At 43.3% G+C, this 27,414-nt stretch overlaps 1 protein-coding gene across 8 annotated transcripts in view; it reads right to left on the reverse strand.

Annotated features, from left to right (window-relative positions):
• Window positions 1–27,414, reverse strand: part of LOC127600226 (CUB and sushi domain-containing protein 3-like) — a 782,730-nt gene that overhangs the window by 258,920 nt on the left and 496,396 nt on the right. For 7 of the 8 annotated variants that reach the window (XR_007962299.1, XM_052064574.1, XM_052064571.1 and 4 more), the window contains 5 exons: window positions 15,182–15,361; window positions 12,823–12,888; window positions 8,338–8,496; window positions 7,687–7,799; window positions 1,122–1,209 (listed from right to left, as the gene is read on the reverse strand). Coding sequence is in view for 7 of the 8 variants with exons in the window: in XM_052064574.1 (XP_051920534.1) it covers window positions 1,122–1,209; window positions 7,687–7,799; window positions 8,338–8,496; window positions 12,823–12,888; window positions 15,182–15,361 (606 nt within the window). In the remaining variant the exon portion in view is untranslated. Of the gene's footprint in view, window positions 1–1,121; window positions 1,210–7,686; window positions 7,800–7,824; window positions 8,253–8,337; window positions 8,497–12,822; window positions 12,889–15,181; window positions 15,362–27,414 lie in introns of those variants that run through there. The other variant, XM_052064575.1, reaches the window with a different exon arrangement.

A 27,414-nucleotide genomic window follows, 5' to 3' on the forward strand; every position in this document is an offset into this window, starting at 1 on the left:
CCTCACAAGGGTCGCGGGGGGTGCTGGAGCCTATTCGGGCAATAGTTGGGGGACACTCTGAACCGGTTGCCAGCCAATCGCAGGGCATACGGAGACAAACAACCATCCGTGCTCACACTCACACCTAGGGACAATTTTCAGTGTTCAATCAGCCTTCCATGCATGTTGTTGGAAGGTGGGAGGAAACCGGAGTACCCGGAGAAAACCCACGCAGGCCCAGGGAGAACATGCAAATTCCACACAGGAAGGCCAGAGCCTTGAACCCACGACCTCTGCACTATGAGGTCGACGCGTGAACCATTGGATCACCGGGCCGACCTCCTCAGTATTGTGTCTCTGCTTTTTACAGAAGATGTGGTTCTATTGGCTTCATCAAGCCACAATCTCTGAGTCTTGCTAACAGCACTTGGCAGATAAAAACGAGAGCATCATGTTGTATCATGACATTTTATTATCTTTGATTTATAAACTACTGGTTTAGAGGACGCTCGGTGTGTGTTATATTTTGTCCACTAATTGAATGTATCAGACAAAGACATTCTTGTAAATATTAATTGAGGATTTTATTTAGTTTTCATGGTGTCCTATAACGGACGAGCAATAAAACAATTGTGGACATCAGAACGAGGCCTGGTTCTTGACCGGAGTAGATACACTGCTTATGCTGCAAATGCACGTGGCGAAATAAGTTGTATGTTCTGTACACCTGACATGCCGACGCCGAAGAAGATTTGACAGTCCTAAAACAGTGGTGATGAACTGTAATTTTGTGAAAATAATGATGAAAGATTGACCGACTGGGTGACAGTCATAAAATAGCGGTGATGAACTGTAATTTAGTGATAATGGAAGCGCATTTAAAATACCAATGATGGAGTGACGGACTGACATGACAGACTGATGATGACGGACAGATGGCCCTGGTCACTGTCGAATGACGGACGGGCAAAATTTACTGACGTGCCCGCTTCTGCATTCATCTATCTGTCTTCTCAACATAGTCATTGTAGTTATTAGGTAAAATGCCTCCAATGTGTCATGAAAATGTAAATCGCACAATCGAAAGAAGCTATTGCAAGACATGCAAATTGGACTTCTCACACATACTGGCGAAGACATACCTAGTCTCTGTAGTCCAAACTGTCCGTAGTCTTTAGCCTGTATAAAGCCTTGGTAGACAAAGTTGCTGCCTTCAGGCTCAGCTGAAACCTGGAAAAGTGGGGGGGGGGGGGGGGGGGGGGGAAGCAGAACTAAAGAGAGTGTTATGTTTCAGCTGCATGTGAAGAATTGTGATTTTTTTTGGCGGTGCGGCCAATTTTGTGTCCGCGGCACACTATTTTCGTGCTGGTGCAAGTCAAGAACAAAAAGCAGTGTGTGCACATACTGTGGGTGGTTTACTTTATTTTGATATTTTGCTGTACTTTGCGCCGGTACATTTGGGCATAACAGAAGTCTTTGCTTTTGTGCACCACTCTGAGATGGAAGCTGACTTTTCTCGGCCAATCCTTGCAGCATCTCCATTTGCATCACATTCATGGCGATTGTAGAGCACACCAAGGTCCCCCGTGCCTGACTGAACCACCTAACTTGGGGATCGAACCCAGCACAGACTAACCGCTGAGCGCAAAGTCCAGGCTGCCAGCTCACAAAAATGGATATACGTTGGCTTCTGTTAGTACCCGGAGAAAACCCATGCAGGCACGGGGAGAACATGCAAACTCCACACAGGAAGGCCGGAGCTGGAATTGAACCTCTGCATTGTGAGGTCGACGCAATAACCACTCGACCACCGGGCCATGAGCTGCAACGTGAGAGGACTAAACCATCCTATGTAAAGTGCTCGCCTATGTGAAGACATTGAAAGCAAGAGGTACTATTTTTTCAAGAAACGCACAGGGCATCAAATAGATCTGAATTAAAGAGAGGAGCATTTCACAATCTCCATTTCTGAACTAAATTCTAAATTTTTGTGATACAGCTATAATGATTGGTAAACTTCTACACACACAAAGATTGTTAGAGACAAAAAATTGTTTTGATACTGTACAGCAGGGGTGTTCCAAGTTTTGTTCTTAAAGGCCGGTGTCCTGCCTGTTTTCCATCTCCCCCGGCTGCAACACACCTGATTCAAATCATCAGGATCGTTCTAATGCTGCTTCATAGGTAGCTGATGAGCTGATCATTTGATTCAGGTGTGTTGCAGCCGGGAGAGCTGGAAAACCGGCAGGATAGCGACCATGCAGGCCCGTAGCTGGACATGCCTGCTGTGCAGTGTTGGCCATAAAATATGCTGGTGATATGTTTAGTCGCTATGGGCCAAACTGGGATAACCCAAATTATTGGGTCATCTATCTCAAATGGGTACACACCACTTAATCTTACTTGATGCTGTTATTGATCCATCGCTAGATTGCTCCAAAACCTTATTCGGTCATCCGTCTAAATCTGTGTTAATGATGAAAAAAAAAATCTTAAATGAGCCTGAAATCGTAATCTCATTCGAGATGCATAAAGCCTTTAGTTAAATTTGTCTAATTTTAGTATTTTTCTTTTTGAAGGTTTATTCTTCATCTTACCAGAAATTTAATTTAGCCCTTGTAGATTTGAACCTTTGTGATCTGACTTGGACTCGATATAGGTGGACTTGACTACAGCCCTATTGGGCGCGAAGGTTGTTCTTGAAAAAGAATCAGATGGGCTGGCCCTACCCAATTTCCTGCATAACAACTGGGCAGCGAATGTAGATAGATTATTTGAATGGTGTAGAACGGGGGTGTCCAAAGTCAGTCGGTCCTCTAGGGCCGCTGTCCTGCCTGTTTTCCAGCTCTCCCAGAGCAACACACCTGATTCAAATCATCAGGATCGTTCGAATGCTGCTTCAGAGCTGGCTGATGAGCTGATCATCGGATTCAGGTGTGTTTCAGGCGAGAGAGCTGGAAAACAGGCAGGACAGCGGCCCTCCAGGCCTGGAGCTGGCCATGTCTGGTGTAGAACCTTATTGAAGGGGTGTGGCTAGGACTGGACTCTTGTGGAACAAATATTCCTGAATTTCAACCTTTCCAGTTTAATTGATATGTGCCCCTCTACTTTTTGTAGTGGCTTCACGTACCAACAATTCGAGTCTAGGAGGATGCCAGTGTACAGAATGCCAACATTTTGATCACACACAAGCTATGATGTCAAGGCTTTAAGTTGGTAATTTTCTCTTTGAACCCTCTCTGACGGACAAGACTTTTTATATCTGGACCAAAAATGGCGAAAGAAGCGTGAGGGACCTGTTTGTAGATGTCTCATAGGTCTTTTTGGATTAGTATTAAGAGGTATCTTATTAGGTTAATTTTTGTGTGGCCTTATCTCTAATCCTTCTTTTTAACTTCCTCCCTTGCTATCTTTTATGTTCATTATGTGGCTTTGGCTTCTGTTTGATTCATTTTCCATTTGCAATGATGTTGAAGGTGACATATGGTGGAATAGAGGTCAACCAAATCCGAGTTAATCATATATTATTTCGTAAATTACCGCCCTTGTATCACATAATGGAAGTGTTCTTTGTTGGAAAAAACAGTACCAAGAGTGACATTTTAACAAAAAACAGAACCGCTCTCCTTCTCCCTCAAAAATGGTTTGATCCACCCCATGCTTCCCACCTTTTCTAGACTGTCTTCTGAGGGATGAGCATGATTTGTCCAGAGCTAAACCTTCCAGTAGGATCAAGCGGTTAGGAAGATGAATGAATGAATAAACCTTCCAGTCATACCTATAGTCTGGTGGTGAAAGTATGGCTATTTCTTTGTCACTTTTTAAGTACTGTCCACCAAATGGGGATTGTGTGCGCCACACCCAGTCTCTTGTCATAAGTCGGAAGGCACTGTCTTCTGTCATGGTCAATGCTGAAGAACCGATCAAAGGATGATGAAGGACATGCCATATTATGTGGCAAGATGAACAAAAATTCTGACATGCTAGACTTTCGTCACTGTGGTCGTGAAGCGTGTGTGTGTGTGTGTGTGTGTGTGTTTGTATATCTACAGTCAGGTAGCCTCATCATGGATAGTAGATGGAGTGCCAGGTTCCTTTAAGAGCGTTAATGGTCTATCGAGAATGATGGATGTCACGTTTCGGTTTTACGGTCTGGCCAGCAGGTGGCATGAGCGGTCTTTCTAGCGCACCTGCTGCCAATCTGTAATCTAAAAATGCACTATTTAAGGACTCCACCGTCCTACACCTGTCGTGGGAGTATTGTCTATGGCCCTCTTCCTCAACTGGCGGACCGCGATCCACGACCGGACCGCCGACCTCCTCTGTCCGCACCGCCGACCTCCTCTGTCCGGACCCTCGGCAAATTGTATAAAATAAATATTATAAAGTGATTTTTAAGTTATACATTTTATATTTGTGGACTATAATGTGCGCATTACCGCGATCACTTGTTAAAATTATCCGTTGTATTCTTTGCGTGCACTAACAGATGTAATGCAGAGGACCGCAGCAGCGCGACTTTGCGTGTATAATGTTTGACTCACTGGACTGGAGACCCTGGCTGACCAGGGCATGTCGGCGATAAGATGCGCTGATTGGCTCCTCTGAACTGAAGGTGTGGCCATACGTATGCGTCAACATATACGATGCGCTGATTGGCTCCTCTGAACTTAAGGTGTGCCCATACATAAGCGTCAGCATATACGATGCGCTGATTGGCTCGTCTGAACTTAAGGTGTGTCCATACATAAGCGTCAGCGCGCGTCTATCCCAAAACACACCCATTCAAAATGGATGATTGTGTCAGGAAACAGACGAATGCGCGACCCCACAGTGTGCTCACAGCTTCTGCCCAGGAGAGCCGCACACAGACAATTAGACAAAACGAATCGCGGGAGGTTTCGATTGTGTGCAGTTCTGCTCCCGTCTACATCGGGGATCTTAGCAGCTGTTTAATAACACAACACCGCAACATGGGAAATGAACATCACAATGGCGTCTTCAAATAATATTTGCATGCCTCAGACATTGCATTCACCTTTAGTGGAAGAAAAGCACTGCACATTTCTGTGCTCCCTTGTGTCAGTATTTGGTAAATGGTTCTTAACTCCTCTTCTGATATATTTTTTTAAGTGATTTCAGAGGGGATGTGAAAAGGGGAATTGTACAAATGAAAACAATATTTTTGTTTTCATGTTTAGTATTTATTTTGGTAAAATTAGTATTTTGTTTTTGTTAAATTAAGGGAAAAAAGACAACTACTGTTTAACAAATTTAAAGTAAAAATTTCTTATTTCCCTAAAAGGGCTATTTCTATTATTAAGCAGGCACAACTTAACAAAATAAAAGAGTTTCTGTGCCTCAACACAATACCTCTCATTATTTGCTGTGTACTGGCAAAGTGAATAATTGTTATTTTCATGCACCCCTCTATTGGTTGGTTGTGAGGAGTGTTGATTTGTATAAGCTTGGCTTGACCATACTAAATGGGCATATAGCCCTGCTCCCCATGACCGCCGTGCATGGGACCGGACCATGGTCTTATTTAAAAAAAAAAAGTGGACCGACAGCATTTCTAGTTGAGGACCACTGGTCTATGGCATTGCTGTCTTCGCTGTTCTTTGACTTATTGGCTTTTGACCTCGTCGTGATTTCGCGTTATAGTTATCGGTACCCATTTTTGAGTAAGTACTGTTTTGTTTTGATGATCTGGCTTTTTGTGTGTGTACTGGTGTTACATTGTTTTTCGTTCATATTTTGCGGTCTTTATTTTTCTTCCTTGCTCTTTTGTGTAGTGATGGGTCCATGAGGCCTCATAAGGCGTGTCGACACAATGACACACTGTGTTGATACTGTACTGATACTGTGTCGCCGACCACTGCCACCTGCTGGACCTTCAAAATCCCTGCAGCCATCCCACTTGACAGACTGAACAAACTGATTTGATGATGACATGTATACAATGCACTACCTCACTCTACCCAATGACTGGTACTGAATGAGTTAAAAGCTCAGTGTAGCCACAAGCGCCATTGTTTATGCTGTTGTTTATGCTCTTTATATTGTCTATACTGTTCAGATTACATGTCTTTTTTTATATAGTGTAGCTGCTATCCTTTCTTAGCTGCGTGTGTTTAATGCACAGCATGTTTACATGCATGTATGCACTGAGGATTGAGAGGAAGAAATTTCATCTATGCTGCATGTCATACACTAAGCATATTTGACAATAAAGATGACATTGACCCTTGACAATATCATTCACATCCATGCATTCATATTGTATCATTCAATGTGTTTCAATAATGTGAAATTCATGTGAATGAGGATGCTTGTGGGCTTTGTCTTCACAATTTTTGATTTAGAAAAATAAGATGCAGCGTTTTAAATTTCAGTCTGTTGCATTTAATGCATGCTATTTCCTCTGTTGTGGAGAAGACACACAAACAATGGAATAAGACATGTCAAAAATCCGAGAGGCACTTGGTGATACAGTAGCAACGTCACTCGACTCGAGTGAAGCGCGTCTCAGCAGTCGATAGTCTGCTGCTCTCAGCTGTGCGCGCGACGACGTACTTGCGGCGCCGACCCAACCCACGCCACATATTAAGCTTTGAACTACGACAACAGCTAAGCTAGCCTAGCCGATGTAATGATGGTCAGCAGACAAGGTTTACGTTTTATGTGACTTTAAATAGCAACGTGGCAGAGTCATCAAACATGCGGTGTGCTCACTGCGTCAACGCCCCCTGCACTGAGTCGACGCCCCCTGGACTAAGTGCCGCAGCTTGGACTGTGCCAAGCAGCCGATGCAGTCTAAACCGCACCGGTGCAGTTCACGTGTCAATTAACAGCCTGGAATGTGTCAACGCAGCCGATGTGTCAATTAGCAGCCTGGACTGTGTCAACGCAGCCGATGTGTCAATTAGCAGCCTGGACTGTGTCAACGCAGCCGATGCAGTCTAAACTGCGCCGGTGCAGTTCATGTGTCAATCACGTGACGTAATGAAGCGGCACATGCACCGACACGTGGTTTGCTCTGTGAGCCCGGCGCATGCATCAACGCATCGGTGTCGCTGGACCCATCACTACTTTTGTGCAAGCACTTTTTGTTACTCGTTTGGATTTGCCTCCTGGTTCTTATTGTGGACCAGCGCTTTATGTTCTCGCCTTATTTTGGTGCGATTGAGACATTAAATTGTCTATTTTTCCTACGGAGACCTTGTTTTTGTCTACGCTTTTTGGATCCCCCCAAACTCGGTTTATCCGAGACATAACAGAATACTCCCACCATATGGATCCTGTAGACATGAACAAGATCATGACCGCCTTGACCAGCCAAGGGCAACTAGTGGGCCAGCAAAGGCCAGAGCTCACGGAGCTCCGGGAGGCAATCGCCGTATTGGCCCAGCGGCTTGAAATGTTGTGTTCCCGAATGGAACACACAAGCCCCCGAGAAACGCCACCCCCAAGGGTCCCTGCAGTTACGACCGAGACACCCTCTTCCCCGATCGTAGGGCGAGAGCCCAATCTCCCCCACCCCTCTCGTTATGGTGGGGAGCAGGCACTCTGAAAACAGTTTTTACACGTGTTTTTACACATGTGCTGCACATTCACTCTGTGTTCCAATCATACTGGGGACATTTGAGTGTTCCAAACTATTAAAATGACATTGGTTAGCTCCTCCTGATTTGTGTGTGATCTTACAAATCCTTCCATTGACCAGGTCTCCACCATAATCCGACTCAGGGAGCTGTGGGCCAGCGCTTTCCTGTGGTCTAGCAGAAGTGTCAACCTCGCATCCTGGTGCTTGTACACTCCTTTGGAAGAAAATACCAGAGGCAACAAGGGCGATAAAATCATCATATCTTCAAGTTACACATTGAAAATGTAAGCGTACCGTAATCAATTTTTTAATTCAATAGCAAGGCCAAGAAGAGTTCTGAGGTCAACATGAACCTTGATATATAAAATCAAATCACTTCATCCACAAGTCTAAAAAGAAATTTCTCCTGAGGCATTCCTCAGGGCCACATGCCAACAGCAACCAGCATGAAAGCCTTAATGCTGCTGGCCAGAGAGACATTTGCATGCCTCTGTGAACAAGGCTGGGAAAGGCAGGGAAAAATGAGAAAACAGTCGAGATGTGTGAACACTTCAGTGAGCAGCTTGTCATTCCATGCGAACTAATATATCCGTCTTTAGAGCCAATAAGTAATTTCCACTCTCATGCATGAGATCGTTTTGTGATTGACTGATTGATACCGGTCCCCCTGAAATAAATAGAAATGACACACAGATGCAGTGATGAGAGGAAAGGGGAGGATGGCGGAAACAGATGATTTATAGATGGCTCACCAGAGAGTAGAAACTCCATGCTACTGTCATTTAAAGTTACATTCACTTTTCCTGTTGTAGTATTAAAGCTTGTGACTGTCATCGTTATTGGCTTCTTCTGTCCCTTGTAATCATAGGAGCCTTTCCACAGGAAATCAGGGGCAAAGACGTCCTCAGGAACTTGTGGAAAAGAGATGCATTATTTTTGACAGAAATAAGGAAACACAATATTCACACAATCAAAATGTAAATGATTCAAATGACATTGTACATTATAACAACAACAACAAAAATATTGACTCAAGCCAAGTTGAATGATGATTATATACGCAGTTGAGGCCGCATATCAAACAGTGCAATTAGGCTATTACGAGATTACTTCCCCAAAAGAAAAATCGAGGTTTCATTAAAAAGTGTAAACCTGGAGTGTCCAACTCTGTTCCTTAAGGGCCACTATCCAGCATGTTTTAGTTGTCTATTTCAATGGTCAGTTCATCAACAAGCTCTGAGAAGCCTGATAGCCAACCTGATCATTTGAATAAGATGTGATGGAGGAGGTATGCTTTGAAAACATGCTAGATAGGGGCCCTTGAGGACCAGAGGTGGACACCCTGATGTAAACCATTGATTAGCCTCAAAAACAGGTCAGATTAGAGTTTGCCATGAAACATCTAAAAGAGCCTGTTCGGTTGTGGCACATCTTATGATCTCACGAGACAAAGAGCAAATGGTACTTTCCCCTGGATGAAAAATAGACCATTGCCCTCATTCCCTGTTACAAGACAAGTATGCCAGGGATGTCTCAATGTAGACCATAAGCTTGCCCATGTAGCTGCATGATAATCACACGCACACGTCCCAGTTATCATCCCCTTCGTTAGATTACACCCCGTGTCACCCCCCCCCCCCCGCCCCCATATTGATACTTGAGCTGCTCAAACGGACTAAGATGCTCATCCGACTGGTTGCGTTACCACCATCCATCCTCCCCATTCACTACATGTAAAGTCTTGAGGTCAGTCTTAAATGTCTTTGAATGTATTTTTTTTTCTAATGCTCAAGCTATGCTTCCTTTCCTCTCTTCCCCTCTTGTTTTTTCTGTTCACATCTAAGATTTTGGGGCACTAAACAGAGAACCGCTAGGCTTCTCATTTCTGTTGGTCATTATTTTTGTTTATGTTTCTCTGGACGGGTTGTATCTGGGAAGGCACCTTCTTTGTGTGTTTTACAAACTCAGCCATGAAATCTTACTCAGATTCAAACAAAATGATGTAAAGCGAAAAGTATGGAGACGGGAAATAACTGGATGTCTTATGTTTATTGATTATGCGACTGCCGGCAAAAGCAACATAATTTATTCTGAAATGTTTCAGACTACCGGTATATTATCTGCTCATATTCTATAAACTACTTCAAAACTGAACAAATGCAACCAGAGTTTCAAGGTATAGAAGTGGAATGTTTTGCAATGGCCCAGCCAATCACCTGACCTGAATCTGATTGAACATGCATTTCACTTGCAGAAGACAAAAATAGAAGGACAATGCCCAAAGAACAAGCAGGAACTAAAGACCTGGCATCAGCAGAGTTGAAACCCAGCATCTGGTTTCAGGCTGACAGACTTCAGGCTATCCTTGATTGCAAATGATTTGCAACAAAGTAATCAAGATTTCTTGTAAACAGAGGCTCAAATATGCAAACTGTTAAGAAAACATTGATGCTAACCACGTGTCATGCCAGTGCAGAATTCCAGAAAGTCTACATCAGGAGCCAGTGTTTTTGTCCTGGCCAGTGATTCAAGCCCATCACTGCACGCAGTAACAATGCACAGCAACTTGCGGTCCGACTTCCCAGCTAAAATGCACAAAATCTGTGATGATTTCCGGACTCTTTTCCCTTCCGCAGCAAAGCCGCAATGAGCTACTTTCTCCAGTGTGACTTCTCCTACCGTCAGCTGTCACATCTCAAGTACAGGTCAGCTTGCTTTATGGAGTGAGGTTAGTTAAGTCAATCCATCAATCTTATCCAGCCGTTTACGGGCAGTAGATGGGGTACAACCTGAACTGGTTGCTTGCCAATTGCAGCACACATGTAAACAAACAAACATTCACATACACAATCACACCGAGGGGCAATTGAGAGTGTTCCATTAACTTGCCATTCATGTTTTTGGAATGTGGGAGAAGACCAAAGTACACTGAGAAAATCCACGCATGCATGGGGAGAACATGCATTCTCCACACAGCAAGTCATAATCGAACCCCAGACCTATGCACTGTGAGGTGGATATGCAAACCAGTCTACCATGGTGCCACCCTAGTTAGGTCAAGGCACAACCAACTATTTTGCTGCAGAAGCGATCATAACACCATACATTGTCATGCTAATTTACATACCACAAATTCATTGCATTTTATTTCTAGAGGTGCAAATAAGAGGTGTGCAAGTGCGCATGCGTACTGAAAATGGCCACGTGCGCTCGAATTTCGATTGCCTCAGTGCACCTTTGCGTTCCAAGAATATTGCAGCCACATATGTCTGTGAATGCAGCTCAGTGCCTTCATTCACTAAGTCCAAGTCTATTTAGCAGCCACAACAAATACTTACTAGGGTTAACTTCAGAATAAAATACAGCTAAGGTATTGATGTCCATGTACAGTATTAGTTGTGAAGCTTTAATTTTGAAGTTGGCTTCATGGCTTGTTGTATCATATGAACAGCCGTTTATTGTGGCCGACTTGTCATTGCTGGCGCTCACGGAAACGGCGGCTAGACTCAAGAGGTGGTCGCCGAATGCGGCAACATCGCCGCCAATGGATGGTCATCTCAGTCTCATTGCATCCCATCTTTAACGGTCCATCAAAAGTGGTGTGTGGTGCAAAAAAGAAGCGCTGCACTTGTCATGTCTGTTTGGGACCAACAGGTGGCACTGTAAGGCTCTGCCTGCAGCTGCACACCTGTTGGTCATTCTGTAATTAGTGCTTTAGAAGGACTCCCGGCACAACCGCTCGGTGTCAGGTCATTGTTTGTTTGTTTGCTTTGCCTGCAACTGTCATGTTTGTTTCTGTCATGGTTCTGTTCCTGTTAGTTTTTTGCCACAGTCATGGTTTTGTTTTGGTACTTTGGATTCCTTGTGTTCTTGGAACTTTGTTTATGATTTAGTTTTCTGTGTTTTAATACAATTGGTCAAGTACACCCTGCTCTTCCCTCTTGCCTGCTTTTTGGGATACACCACCACCTTGCGAACGTGACAGCACTTAACTGTGATCAGCTAGCAGTATCATGCGTTAAAAGTCAATCCATCCATTTTCTGATCCCCTTTATCCTCACTAGGGTCACGGGGCATGCTGGAGGCTATCCCAACCGTCTTTGGTCAGTAGGCAGGGGACACCCTGAACTGGTTGCCAGTCAAGCGCAGGGCGCACACAGACAGAAACTATCCATGCTAACACTCAGACCTAGGGACAATGTAGAGTGTTGAAACAGCCTGCCATGCATGTTTTTGGCACCCAGAGAAAACCCAAGCAGGCAGAGGGAGAACACGCAAACTACCAATGGAGGCCGGAGATGAAACCCACAGCCTATGCACTGTAAAGTTGACACACGAACCACTCGACTACCATGTTAAAAGTTGTTGGTGGGCAATCAATTTTTCAAAGCTGCTGTGGAATCACTGAAACTGTTAATGAGGGCCGCAACACCACAACCACCATTTATGTATTTGTTTATTTATTTATTTAGTTATTAACAAAGCGGTAAATTGTATCGCCACTTGTGTAGCACCCGGTATCACTCACTATTAGTGAGAACATTTAAATTGAAACCTGCTGAGAAAAAATAAAATCAGTCACATCAAAATGAAGTATCTCAATATTCACTCAAAAGTCGATGGTGTCCATATATATATGTAGATATTTTTAAAATTTGCTGACATTATGAGCACAAAACACTCTTGCAGGGGTGTCAAACTCATTTTTGACACGGGCCAGATTGTAGTTAGGGTTTCCCTTGGAGGGCCGTTATGACTGAATTTTGTGAAAGCATCAATGTTGAACCACCTCCACATATTAGATACACATCAAGCAATAAATAGATGGAAAACTAGTTTTGATATCAGAAGTCAAGAATAATGGATAGTTTGAATATTGTAATTATTAAATGAAAATGTTAAATTCTGGTTCAGATTTAAGCAAGCATCATGGAAGTTGACATGCTTGAATGGCTTACGTGGGCCACATAAAATGATGTGGCGGGCCAGATCTGGCCCCTGGGCCTTGACTTTGACACCTGTTAGCTGTTGTTCTGACAACCAAATCATTACAAGGGTTTATTCCTCTCTTCCCGCCACCGTGCGGGAAATAAGACTGCTGCTAAAACGATATTGTTGCTGACATAAGGGCTACCTCGTGGAGACAAGATTTCACAAAAAATGTACAAGGAGCTAAACTTTCAGTTGCAGAGGACAGATGACCCAAATTGAAAAAGGTGGTAGAATTCATGACTCACCATTTATTTTTGGGCTTGGTGTACCTGGTATTAATTTGACAGTTTTTTCCTGTGACTTAGATCCGGCTGCAGAAGAAGACAAACATGTCACAAAGATGGAGTGATTCATTGCATCCAGGCATCATAGCCAGAGAAGGCAAGAAAAGTAAACACACTGCCCATCTGAAACCTTTCTTTGTTATTTCTTTGGTATTTCACACGCATTCGACTCAGCATGACTTAGATTTGTTCTTGGTTTTACTGTTTGGTGCTTTCTATCGCCTTTATTACCGATTTGTCTTACTGTTTATTGTGCATGTTAAATTGCTCCATGTACAACACTTTGTATGCAGCGATGGCTGTTTGAAAGTGCTCTATAAATACTGTTGACATGACTTGACACCAGCCGAGGCGATTTAGTACTATGTTTCATGATTTATTTTACTGTATTTTTGTATTATTGTTACTTTATTTGGAAAAATCACCTAAATAGAATTCAGTGGTACCTCTTCTTACGAATGTCTCTTCATACGTAATTTTCAAGTTACGAAACACCGCAACAGAAAAATATTGCCTCTTATTATCAAAGAAATTTTACAATACGAAAGGTAAAAATATAGTTAGTATGGGCTGCTACTCGCAGCTCTGAGTTACCTAAATGCAACATATTTATGGCTGCTCCGCCATTGGCTATTACCGAGCATCATCCTGGCATCTCATTGGCTAAGAGGGACCTCTTGTGTGTGTCTATGTGTGGAGGTAGATAGATATGTATCTACACATTTTCGAAGGTGTGTTAAAAGCCGACAAAAGCAAACATCCTTGGATCAGTTCTTCACAAAATGCCAGGCAAAAACCACTCCGGAGAGAGAACATGAACTAAAGAGGGCAAAAAACTATGAGGACAAAGTTAAAAGTTAAATGACCATCATTTTTAGTCTTTATTCTTTGTTCTTTATATTATGCACAACTCTCATTTATTGTGCAAAATCTAATTGTAACATGTATTTGTTACATATTTTGAAGTACTTTAGGAAACAAATTTTGGAATGTATTGAGGCATTTGCATGGTTTCTATGTACAAAAATTTCGAGTCAAGAAATTTCTTCCAGAACCAATTAATTTCGTAAGTAGAGGTACATCTGTATACCACTTGCAATAAGACAAGAATTCCCCAAAAATAAAATCTGTCCAAATTAATTTTGATTGGAACGGCCTCTTCAACCCTTAGAATGCATTACGAGATGAAAAAAAAATTTATTTTGGGGTCACCCTTTGTGTTATATTGTCGATCAAAAATCTCGGCAATATAATCAAAAAAAAAAAAAAAGCCCACCTTCAAATTAGAGTACAAGAGTATACCCTCATTAATTCTAAACATATTTCTAGAAAAATATAAATGTAATTGGCAATGCTGGATTTTATTTTGAAGTAGTTTGTTATGAACGTATTCATTTCAAGGCCCTAATTAGCATGCATCGACAATAACTGCTTAGTTAATAATGATAAACATATTCACTCTTTTTAAAGGAACAAATATAAAGTAAGTCCCTCAAATTTTCCGACAATTTGAAGAAACCCATAATGTAACTTCACAAATATAGCAAATTTGTTGTTGTAAAAGGCACTAAAAGATAATCACATGATTTCAACAGTATATTTCACAAGTAACAGTATTTCTGGGGAACTACTAACTGCATGGATTTGGCTGAAACTTGTAATGAGAGTATTTCCAAAAGCTTTTGTGTGCAATTATTAAGTTTGTTGTTACACAGTTAATTTTACTTAATGCGAAATATGCAGTAAGTTTTAAGACACCTCGCTTGTCTTTCAGAATATTGACAACAATATTTTGGAACTAGTCACAATAATTTGTTAAAAATTCTTATATGAATTCAGGAAAGAATCATGCTAAAAAAGTGAGAATATTCAAAGGCGTTATTTTGGGTAGATATAGTAACATTTAGAGATGATATAAGGCTTAGTTGTAGTAGTTTATGCCACGAGGTAAAGTAAGGGATTTCATCAGGCTTAAGAATGAGTCCGATCAGGCCTTTTTGAATAGTGTAACTCTGGAGCCATCTGATGGTTATTGACAGACCAAGCGGAATGCAGCTTTAGTGATAGCCAAGACAAAAATTCAGTCATGAGAGGAGTTTGCTGAGGTCAGGGAAACCCATTTCCAGATGGCATTGTTCTTGTGTATGAAGAGTTCACACTTCTCTTTTGACAATTAGCCATAACAAGAATATCATGAAAAAACTGAAACTGAATGTAAACACTCATCGCTGATAAGTGTAAATTTGCTCTGGATGACATCCATCTACTCAGTGGCATCAACTCAATCATCTGGCATTGGACATTTCTGCAGGCAACTTACCTCTGCACACGGGCACCTTGCCAGTCCAGCTGCCATCAGAGCGGCAGAAGCGGTGCTCTGAACCCCCAGAAAGAAAGTATCCTGGCTGACAGGTGTATACTAGGGTGTAACCATAGGAGGCCAGGTCCAGGCCCACCACATCAGAGTTGGCTGGGCTTTGGGGCTGATTGCATGCGTGAGCTGGAGAGTGGGCAGATGAAAAAAAAAAAATCAGGACACACACACAGACCCTATGATACATATATACAAATAGAGCTGGCTACACACATAAACTGGTGGATAATTAGGAGATCTTTAGCCGAGAAAGGGTGGTACTTGGGGTAGGCTTATGTGAAACTTGCTTAAAAGAGAATTCCAAACATTTTGGCATTTAACTGAGCCCAGTGAGCTATTTAGAAAATGGAATGTTAATAATTTAAAACTCAAGAATGTAATTACTGGACAAATTACGTGTGAAGGCTTAGAAGCCGAATTAAAATTTAAGGAATGTTTTGACATGATTTTCAATGATGTGGAATAATATTAAATGACAGAATGAGACAAAAACAAAAAAACTTATATCCTGTTTTATATTTGGAATTAAAAATGTTTAAAACAGTTTAAAGTTGTAATGGTTGTAATATGATTTTATGGCTAGTATGATGGCCATATCCAATATGGCGGACAAGCTGATATAAAATTCAGGAATAAAAAGAAAGAAATGAAAAGAACATTGATCTTCATTATAGATGTCCCACGCATGAGTGGCTCCCATGGTTACTTTTATGATATGGGTTCAAATGGCTCACTCCAACGCAATTGCCTTACTGTGATTGCACGATTGACAGTTTTCAACGCATAATATAGACAAGCAGAATGTCACCTAGTCTCCAAAAAAATGCTATCAATTGCCATCAAATTTATGTTAGCATCATGACTTAGAGCTCACTTCCAACTCTGAGTCCCCCTCGTCCCCCCCAAAAAAAGCATCCATAAAATCTAAAATATTGGTGAAATCATTCTGATATTTAGGCATAAGTCGAGATGCCCATGTATATTTTTGTGGAGATTGATTACAGCAAGCTTATTTACGCTCATATTAAGTGCTTCAGACCTTCCCGTGTGTCAATTTACTGCCGTGTCCTCGGCAAATTAATCCAACTCTCAAATTTCACTTGACAGTTTGGATTAAATTGCCTAAGGACAGGTCGATGCTCATTTCAAGTGAAATGTGCTTTTGTTTATCTTACCTTGGCGGCAGCATTTGGCACATTAAATGCTTGTTTATATTGCACCAAAATCTACACTATCTGGAAGGAACATTTACTTGTTCCTTAGCAGTGTTCCCACTATCTGATTTCTTTTTTTTATAATTGATTATTATATCGGCTATTCCAACAATCAACCGAATACTGAAATTACATTTTATTTGGCATCGAAGTGTATTATAAAGCAATTTTGCATATAACATACTGTATCACATGAGAAGCATTGATGTACTCGCAAAATTTTTTGAAATTGATTCATTTTTTGGTTTTGTCATTGTTTCCACAGTTAAAGCAGATGTTTGCTAATGTCTTACCTTGATTAAACACAACAGTCAGCTTTCAATGAAGCCAAAGAGGGTTTGGACAATTTTAAGTTAAACAATGGTTCTTTACTCAATTATTAAGAAGATTGGCAATTAATTTGATAATCAATTAGTTGGGCTCTAGTTTGGTTATACAGTAATGAAGTCACAGTCTTGCAACATGTAAGACACACAATGATTTTCAGATGGCTTCTGCATGAGAAGAAAAGTACCTACCGGTCAGTCCATTCATCTTTAACAATTTTGTTTTATGAGTCAATTTGACAAACTTTGGACCAGCCGCGCCGTGATGTGTCTTCAATACCGTGAAAAATAATTATTGTGTGACGATGTATGGTCCACCGCCCATTGTGTAGGAATTTGGGCCTGTTTTAACAAAATCAACAAAATCGCTAGACCAGATTGGCCAGGGGTAGACCAATGGATTGGGAGTTGTCCCAAATTTCCCAATTGCCATGCTGTCCCTGAATCAACAATCTCAATGCAGATGGGAACTGATGAAGACAAGAACACTTAAATGGACAAGAAAACAAGCAGAGAGAGTCTGTATCCAGCTGGCAGATGAATATGACAGAGGCACCCGGTGATTTATTCGTATCACTTCAAGCAAGCAGATACCTACTAAGATGAAAAGCCTGGATAGCCTCACGGATGAATAATTAAATGACTCCGCTTCTTCAAATCAGCCCCTCCCTTACTGTCTGAGCACAATCTTTGGAAGCCATTTAGAATGACAAACTGTCAAGACATGTCCAGGGTACTTACCGAGTTTTCAGAATATGAACAGTGAAGACACTTGCAGGGCATATGTCAAAACTCCCCCCAAAAAGCCACGTTCATCTTATGCATTGCAACTTTTGAGGTTACACAAGGGATCGCTAGAGCAGTTCACTGTTACTGGCCGCAATACTGATCCGGGGGGAGTGTTAGAGTGTTAGAAAGAGAGTGGACAGCAGTAGACATTGCCTGCAGACTTGGGTGAAGGAACATCACCGTTAAAAATAGACACATAATGAATTCAGGATAGTAAAATAAAAAAATACTATTGTGGCTTGCTCGAAAGATGAACAAAGACTCGTAAGAGTTGCTATATTGGATACTTTTTGTATCAAAAAAATAGTGTCTTTTGCGGACTTCAAAGTAACGTACTCACACATGCTAAAATCAGGCCCCAGTACATGTATGATTGATATAAATGCGACAATGTTACCTAAAGTGTGCTGGAATAGATGTGACTGTGTCAGACCTTAGAGGGCCCAAGTAGATCAATTTAACAGGAATTGACGCATGTGAAAAAACATCCTTCCAACCATCGATTTTCTATAACGCTTGTCGTCATTGGGTTTACAGCTGAGATGGAAACTATGCCAGCTGACTTCGGACAACGGGCAGTGAACACCTTGGACTATTTGCCAGCGGGATAGGCTCCAGCACCCCCCGCGACCCTTGTAAGGATAAAGTGGATCGGAAGAGGCATCCACTCCCATTGCTGCGCCCACAGGATTGTATCGTTAAACGACGGTCGTTGACGAACTTCTTTGAAGTTGGCCTTGCTTTCCCTGCGTTCTGCCCCGCCTTTTACCGTACTCCTAAATACAATCAGGACTTTTTCTTGCAGAAATCAGGCACATATGATCGTATCCTCCTCACGCGGGATTTTAATATTCACTTGTTTTGTCCTGTAAAACCACTAGCAAATGACTTTTTAAGACTTAGTGACTCTTTCAATTTTGTGCTATATGTCAACTGCCCGACGCATGAACAAGGACATACTTTAGACCTACCGGTAGTTCTTGCTTATGGTCTACCAGTGTCAAACTTGGATGTCTTGGAAAATGTGATTTCTGATCAGATCAGTTTTATTTAATGTTGTTTTATTGCATGCTGCTGTTAAATCTGCCACCGCCGAATTTTTAACCCTCTCACAGCTGGTCAACCCTCTAATGCCTTCAATAACCCTTGCTTGCCTTCGTCTAAAACAGAGGAATTTCCCTCTTGGTTCAACACATCCTGCCGTGCTCTATTGGATCCGGTGTCTCCTTTAAAAACTGTCCTGTCAAAACCTAGACCTGAGCCTTGGTTTAAAGACAGAACTCAGGCAGCTAAGCAGGGGTGTCGTGAAGCCGAACATAAGTGGAAAGAAGTTGCAGGTACTCTTATCAAATCTGGAAAGACTGCTGGCGAAACTATCAGATCACAGTTAACTAAGAGGCCAAATGACAATGTTTATCAAACCTAATTCAGGTTTAACCGTCACAACCCACGTACACTATTTAAAACTATTGATTCTCTACTGAAACACCCTCAGCCTAGTTGCTCAGAATCTTCACCTGAAACGTGCAACATATTCCTTCAGTTTTTCATTGACAAGGTTTCTAAAGCTTGGACTGTTGTTTCAAACACTACATTTGATCCCTATGTCCATGTTCTGTGTTCAACTGTGTTAAATTCTTTTAAACCTGTGTCCTTAATGTTTATAGAGGGTGTGGTTGTCCAGATTAAGCCATCTGGCTCCCCTTGTGACTCTCTTCCTCCGCATTTCTTTAAGGAGGTTCTACTGAGTATTGGTATATCGGTCTTGGCCATTACCAACAGCAGTCTCTCTCTTTCTCTCATGTATAGTTCCCCAACAGTTTAAACATGCTGTGGTGCAACCCTTGATCAAGACATTCAATATTATTCCCTAAAAAATTTTGCATTGTTGAAATGATCACAGTTAATAGATGTTGCACTTTCACTGTTTTCTATTGCGTTAATCGCATTGCATTTTCTCTTTGGACAGCAGGACAAGATTCATACAGCATTCACTGTCGAATCCATTTGAATTGCTTAATGAAAAGAGCATTTAATTCAGGGCTGCCCAAACTTTTCGGATCGAAGATCTACTTTTCGATCAACTAACCTCACGGGATCTATCCATACCGACGCACACGCACACGCGCACACACACACACACACACACCATGATGAGAAACAGCCTGAAACTGAGGCATGCGACGCACTTCTGCAGTCTGTTAACTATCGTAGCTCATAAGTACCATTTTAAAGTGCTTCCCTGGACCCTCCTAGATTCCTATTCTTTGCCCGTGCCCTCGGTGAATTGTACACGAAGCAAACTCTGAATGAGAAGAATGACGATAAAAGATAGACCGCAACAGCTCTTATCACCAGCTGCAATTGCAGACTGCTGAGCGCTAACAACATCCGGTGACATAATCAGGCACCACCGTAAATTCAAGATTTACCTGCTTCATTTTATTTTTTTTAATATTTATTTTGTGAAAATGAGACTGATAGGATGATTAGGGTGCAGCGTACATGACACAAAAAAAGATATTACTAACATGTACAAAGACACACAAATGGTTGTTTTTTTTTCTCCTCGACACTCTTCAGATCTACTCGGGACCTGTCTTAGATCTACCGGTAGATCAGGATCTACCTAATGGGCACCCCTGATTTAATTCATAGAGACGGCTATTTCTTAAACACCTATTATTTTAGTTCTCACTGGATCTTTGGATCCACCTTATCAAATGTACAGGGTAAGCTTGAAAAAAAAAACAACTATTAATACAAACAAATATTACATCAACAGTTTACATTTTTTTACAAGAAAAACGTTCAATCGCTAAACAGCTTCTATATAGATACTTCATTACAAACTTCTGTAATAATGTAGTCAAATTTGGAGTGAGGGTCCTTACATGAAACTGTATTTTTTCCTGAAGGACAGTTAACTCCAAAAGAGGAGGTGAACTGGTCTGGAATGTTATTGAAACAAACTTACCGTATTTTCCGCACTGAAAGGCGGACTTGATTATGAGGCGCACCTTCAAATAATGGCCTATATTTAAATTTTTTTCATTTAAATTGCACACACTGGACTATAAGGCACAATCTACAATGCATCCACTAGATAGAGTGATAGGTACGTCTTTGTTCGTCTCCGTGCCTTCTCTTCTTCCGTTACATTCGAGAAGCGTTCATGACCGCCTCCAAAAAACGTAAATTACTGATTACTTCAATGAAACTACGAAAATTGAAAATAATGCATCAAAACAGAAAATCACAAAATAAATTCTATAGCCTCAGAGCTGCAACAGAACCATCAGATGTCAGTCAATTTGATCTTAGTTTTACTGTTTGGTGCCCACTACCATCTTTGTTACTGATTATTGCTTTATTGTTGTATATATGTTAGTTGCTCCATGTACAGCACTTTGTATGCAGCAATGGCTGTTTGAAAGGGCTCTATAAATACAGTTGAGTTGAGTTAAATTGGAGGAGACTGGACTGCCTCAAAAGTGTTTATTTATTCCTTTGTTGTGTACTGTATTCACAAACGACAAAATCACAAAATAAATTCTGTAGTGGGGCTATAGATTTTATGTGATTTCCTTGCTTGATTTTCTGTTTTAATGCATTATTTTCAATTTTCGTAATTTCATTGAAGGAATAGTTAATTTAGGGTTTTCCGAGGCGGTCATGAACGGCTCTCGAATCGAACGGAAGAAGAGAAGGGACTGAGACGGACAAAGACGTACCTGTATTTGTTGAGACTGTGAAAACCATTAATAAAGTGTGTGTTTGTGTATTGTATTGTATTGTATTGTTTAAAAAAACTAAACACACCACAGCTCTCCTTTTTTCGGAGCTGCAACAAAAACATATTTAATAAAGCAGTGACAAAGTTCACTGAACCAACAGCAAGTTATGACATTGTAAGCATTTCTCCAGCAAGGGGCCATCTTGGGGGTCAACGTATTACCGTAATGTCCATACACAAGGCACACCGTATTTTAAGGTGCTCGGTGGGTTTTTAAGAAAATGGAAGCCTTTTTGGTGCGGAAAATATGGTAATCAACACTCAGGTACTCAAGTCAAGTCAAGTCAAGTCAAGTCAACAATATTTATAGAGCACTTTCAAACAGTGAGGCAGAGAATTTCCGACTGGATATAGTCGGACTTGCCTCCACACACAGCCTGGGTTCTGCTACCAGTTCTCTCGAGAGGGGTTGGACTCTCTTCCACTCTGGAGTTGCTCACGGTGAGAGGCGCAGAGCAGGTGTGGGCATACTCATTGCCCCCCGGCTCAGTGCCTGTACATTGGGGTTCACACCGGTAGACGAGAGGGTTGCCTCCCTCCGCCTTCGGGTAGGTGGACGGGTCCTGACTGTTGTTTGTGCATATGCACCAAACAGCAGCTCAGCATACCCACCCTTTTTGGAGTCTTTGGAGGGTGTGCTGGAGAGTACTCCTGCTGGGCACTCCCTTGTTCTGCTGGGGGACTTCAATCCTCACGTGGACAATGACAGTGAGACCTGGAGGGGCGTGATGGGGAGGAACGCCCCCCCCCCCCGATCAGAACTCGAGTGGTGTTTTGTTATTGGACTTCTGTGCTCGCCACGGATTGTCCATAATGAACACCTTGTTCAAACATAAGGGTGTCCATATGTGCACTTGGCACCAGGACACCCTAGGCCGGAGTTCGATGATCGACTTTGTAGTTGTATCATCGGATTTGCGGCCGCATGTTCTGGACACTCGGGTGAAGAGAGGGGCGGAGCTGTCAACTGATCACCAGCTGGTGGTGAGTAGCCTCCGATGGTGGTGGAAGATGCCGGTCCGTCCTGGCAGACCCAAACGTATTGTGAGGGTTTGTTGGGAGCGTCTGGCGGAATCCCCTGTCAGAAGGAGTTTCAACTCCCACCTTCGACAGAGCTTTTCCCATGTTCCGGGGGAGGCGGGGGGACATTGAGCCCGAGTGGACCATGTTCCGTGCCTCTATTGTTGAGGCGGCCAATCTGAGTTGTGGCCGTAAGGTGCTTGGTGCCTGTCGTGGCGGCAACCCCCGTACTCGCTGGTGGACACTAGCAGTAAGGGATGCCATCAAGCTGAAGAAGGAGTCCTATCGAGCCTTTATGGCCTGTGGGACCCCAGAGGCAGCTGAAGGGTATCGACTGGCCAAGCGGAACGCAGCTTTGGTGGTCGCCGAGGCAAAAACCAGAGCGTGGGAAGAGTTTGGTGAGGCCATGGAAGCCGACCTCCGGACGGCTTCGAGGAAATTCTGGTCCACCATACGACATCTCAGGAGGGGGAAGCAGTGCACCACTAACACTGTGTACAGTGTGGATGGGGCGCTGCTGACTTCGACTCAGGACGTTGTGAACCGGTGGGCAGAGTACTTCGAAGACCTCCTCAACTCCACCAACACGTCTTCCTTGGAGGAAGCAGAGCCCGGGGATTCTGAGGTGGGCTCTCCTATCTCTGTGGCTGAAGTCACCGATGTGGTTAAAAAGATCCTCGGTGGCAAGGCCCCAGGGGTGGATGAGATCCGCCCGGAGTTCCTCAAGGCTCTGGATGTTGTGGGGCTGTCCTGGTTGACACGCCTGTGCAACATCGCGTGGTCAACAGGGAGAGTGCCTCTGGATTGGCAGACCGGGGTGGTAGTCCCTCTTTTTAAAAAGGGGGACCGGAGGGTGTGTTCCAACTATAGAGGGATCACACTCCTCAGCCTCCCTGGTAAGGTCTAATCAGCGGTGCTGGAGAGGAGGGTCCGTCAGAAAGTCAAGCCTCAGATTGACGAGGAGCAGTCTGGTTTTCGTCCTCGAGGGTATGTGGGAATTCGCCCAACCAGTCTACATGTGTTTTGTGGACTTGGAGAAGGCGTTTGACCGTGTCCCTCGGGGAGTTCTGTGGGGGGTGCTTCGAGGGTATGGGGTACCGAACCCCTTGATACGGGCTGTTCGGTCACTATACCACCGATGTCAGAGTTTGGTTCGCATTGCCGGCAGTAAGTCGGAATCGTTTCCAGTGGGGGTAGGACTCCGCCAAGGCTGCCCTTTGTCACCGATTCTGTTCACCTTTATGGACAGAATTTCTAGGCGCAGCCGAAGCGTTGAGGGGGTCCGTTTTGGGGGCCTCAGTATTGCATCCCTGCTTTTTGCAGATGATGTGGTGCTGTTGGCTCCTTCAAACAGGGCTGTCCAACTCTCACTGGAGCGTTTCGCAGCCGAGTGTGAAGCGGTTGGGATGAAGATCAGCACCTCCAAATCTGAAACCATGGTCCTCAGTCGAAAAAGGGTGGAGTGCCGCCTCCGGGTCGGGGAGGAGATCTTGCACCAAGTGGAGGAGTTCAAGTATCTTGGGGTCTTGTTCACGAGTGGGGGCAGAAGGGAGCGGGAGATTGACAGGCGGATTGGTGCAGCGTCTGCTGTGATGCAGACGTTGTATCGGTCTGTCGTGGTGAAGAAGGAGCTGAGCCAAAGGGCGAAGCTCTCAATTTACCGGTCGATCTACGTTCCAACCCTCATCTATGGTCACGAGCTATGGGTCGTGACCGAAAGAACGAGATCCCGGTTACAAGCGGCCGAAATGAGTTTTCTCCGCAGGGTGTCCGGGCTCTCCCTTAGAGATAAGGTGAGAAGCTCGGTCATCCGGGAGGGGCTCAGAGTCGAACCGCTTCTCCTCCATATCGAGAGGAGCCAGATGAGGTGGCTTGGGCATCTGATTCGGATGCCTCCTGAGCGCCTCCCCGGTGAGGTGTTCCGGTCATGCCCCAACGGGAGGAGACCCCGAGGAAGACCCAGGACACGCCGGAGAGACTATGTCACCCAGCTTGCCTGGGAACGACTCGGGATCCCCCAGGGAGAGCTGGACGAAGTAGCTAGGGAGAGGGAAGTCTGGGCTTCCCTGCTAAAGCTGTTGCCCCCGCGACCCGGCCCCGGATAAGCGGTAGATGATGGATGGATGGATGGAATTTCAAACAGCCATCGCTGCATACAAAGTGCTGTACATGGAGCGATTTAAAATGCACAATAAACAGTAAGACAAATCGGTAATAAAGGCGGTAGAAAGCACCAAACAGTAAAATTAAGAACAAATCTAAGTCATGCTGAGTCGAACGTCATAGAATACAAGTGAGTTTTGAGGAGGGCTTTAAAGATGGGCAGCGAGGAGGCTTGTCAAATGTTCAGTGGGATGTCATTCCAGAGAGGGGGACCAGCAACAGAAAAGGCTCAATCCCCTCTGAGCCTCAATTTAGTTCTTGGTACTTCTAACAAAGACTGGTCCACAGACCTGGGGCGCCGGGCAGTTGTGTAGGTGCGGATGAGCTCAGAGAGGTAAGGTGGCACGAGATTATTCAGAGATTTGAAAACAAAGAGGAGGATCTTGAAAATAACTCTAAAATGAATGGGGAGCCAGTGAAGGGATGCCAGAGTAGGAATTATATGCTCCCTCTTACGAGTACCAGTCAAGAGGCGAGCAGCGGCATTCTGGACCATATCTGTATAATTACAACATGTTTGAAATTGTAGAGGTGTCGGAAACTGACTCCAAAGTAAAGGGCATTGCAGTAATTGAGCCGGGATGTGAAAAAGGCATAAATTACTGTCTCAAAGTGTTCATGCGAGAGGAGAGGTTTTATTTTAGCCAGCTGTCTAAGGTGAAAGAAGCTGGATTTAACAACGGCACCAATTTGCTGATCGAGTTTGAAATCACTGTCCAGTTTAAGGCCCAAGTTTGAGACCGTTGATTTCAGATAAGGAGACAGGGGGCCCAAGTCTACAGGACGGAATGTACAAGGGCCACTGGGACCAAACAATATCACCTCTGTTTTCTTTTCGTTGAATTTCAAGAAATTTTGTGCCATCCAGGTTTTGATTTCTTCCAGACAGGATAGGAGTGCCCTTAATGAGAAGGTGTCTTTCTTGCTCAGTGGGACATAGATCTGTCAGTCATCTGCATAGCAGTGGAAGGGAATACCATGTTTCCTTAAGATGGAACCCAATGAGAGCAGATACAGCGAGAACAGCAGAGAGAGAAGAGCAGAGGTAGCAGTATGGTCCATTTTTTAAGGTCTCCTCCTTGTGAATGTATATATTTGTTCTATTTCTCCTTTCTATTCACCATTTAGGCTGCAACACTGACAGGATGAGGACAGATGAAAATATATCAACGTTTTCAAGTCACCACAGTTGATGCATGAGAGCCAGATAGCTGCTACTAACACAGGAAGTAAGGAAATTGAAATGTGCATCAAAGGCATGATAAGTGAGTTGGGTGTCAGACAATTACAGGCGGTTCCCATACGTTGTCACAAAATTACAATAAAAGTTAAAGAGAGTTGTCATGACATTGATACTTTGATTTAACAGACCTGCTTTTGAGTTACCCATAGACTCCGGATTTAACGGACAGAAAATATTGTCCAGTCCACTCAAATTGCCCCTTTGTACGGGAGCTGTCATAATCTGTTAGTTGCAGAATTGGCCGGCATTGTCACGCCTTTATTTGGACGCTCTGGCAGTCTACTCACTGCCGGAGTATTCCACGCCGTGCCAAATTCTCTCGCCCATTCCTATTCTAATTATTCGTTTCCTCTTAGCCTTGTGGCTGTTATTGCGCATCGTTATTTCTCTTTCGTGGGAAAACTATAAGCATTCGCCAATCAGACTCTCCTTGCTATTTTTCCGCAATGGTTTTCTGTTGTCTCCTTATTTGTATTCCTGGTCCTTATTTTGACCAGCGCCATTTGTTATTCACCCGGACGGATATTTTGTGTTGGTATTAAAACTCTTTTGTTTTCTGACAAACATCTTTCTGTGTCTGCTTTTTCGGGGATCCACTTCAGTTATTTTGTTGTACTCGAAGTGTTTATTCTGTCGCTTCGGGTACAACGTGACAGGCATTGGCCACAGTGCCAGTAAAGGACAAAAGACAGAGACTGATCGAAGAATTTTCGGGATCTACCGCTGATGTCACAGGTATGTAGTAGACTACAGCGGGATCACATGTGGCGGCCTCTGTTGACTGTGGCGACTTTCCCGTCAAAGGTAATTGAAAGTATCGACATTAGCTCAGCATCGCCATATGCACGCAGGAGTGTGTCCTGTCTACCTATTCATATCAATGCCTGTTATTCACCGGAACGAGTTGTCATAATGTATTACAGTAATCCCGCTTAATGGTGACCATAAATTGGTTTTTAAATTGGATAACAATATAATGGCGCTACTATGACGTTCATCTTTTTTTTTTTTTTTTTTTTTCCAAGATGGCGCCCGAGTAGGCAGCCTTCGGCAAGTGCTCTTCAAGAGCCTTGCTTTTTTGTTCTTTTTTGTTCTTTTTTGCTGTTTTTGTCTTTTGTTTTGTCACATGTTGTTTGTTGTTTCATTGTGTGGACCTGATATGGACTGTTTTCAGCGCTTTTTGGCCACGACATTCGTCAAAGGAGCAGTATCTGTGCTTGGTGGTTGCGCCTTCTCGGCAGCACGCCTGTACCAGCACAGATTTTGATTGGGAGGAATGTCGGCGCCATTGACTGTCGGTGCTGGACAGACCTGGGGCGCTTGTGTTTTTTGCGCCAGTAATGGGCAGCATTTTTCACAACCCCGATTTGTTCAGTGGCTATGTCAGCGCTTTTGGACAGTTGGCGTTGGTGCGGCTGGATGGATGGCCGCTGAAGTTGAGGATGAGGAGAGAGGAGCGTTGGCGAAAAGCGCCGATGCGTATTTGGAACCGTGAGTTGCCGCTTGGAATTGAAATGGATTTCCATGGGACAGGAGAAGTGAACCAATCTCTTTTTTCGTCAATGGATGCTACAGCTTCTTGTTGACTTTGAAACTTAGCTTGTAGCCGACGTGTGCACATTTTGAGC

This window comes from Hippocampus zosterae, chromosome 5, assembly GCF_025434085.1.
Source record: "Hippocampus zosterae strain Florida chromosome 5, ASM2543408v3, whole genome shotgun sequence".
Lineage (NCBI taxonomy): Eukaryota > Metazoa > Chordata > Actinopteri > Syngnathiformes > Syngnathidae > Hippocampus > Hippocampus zosterae.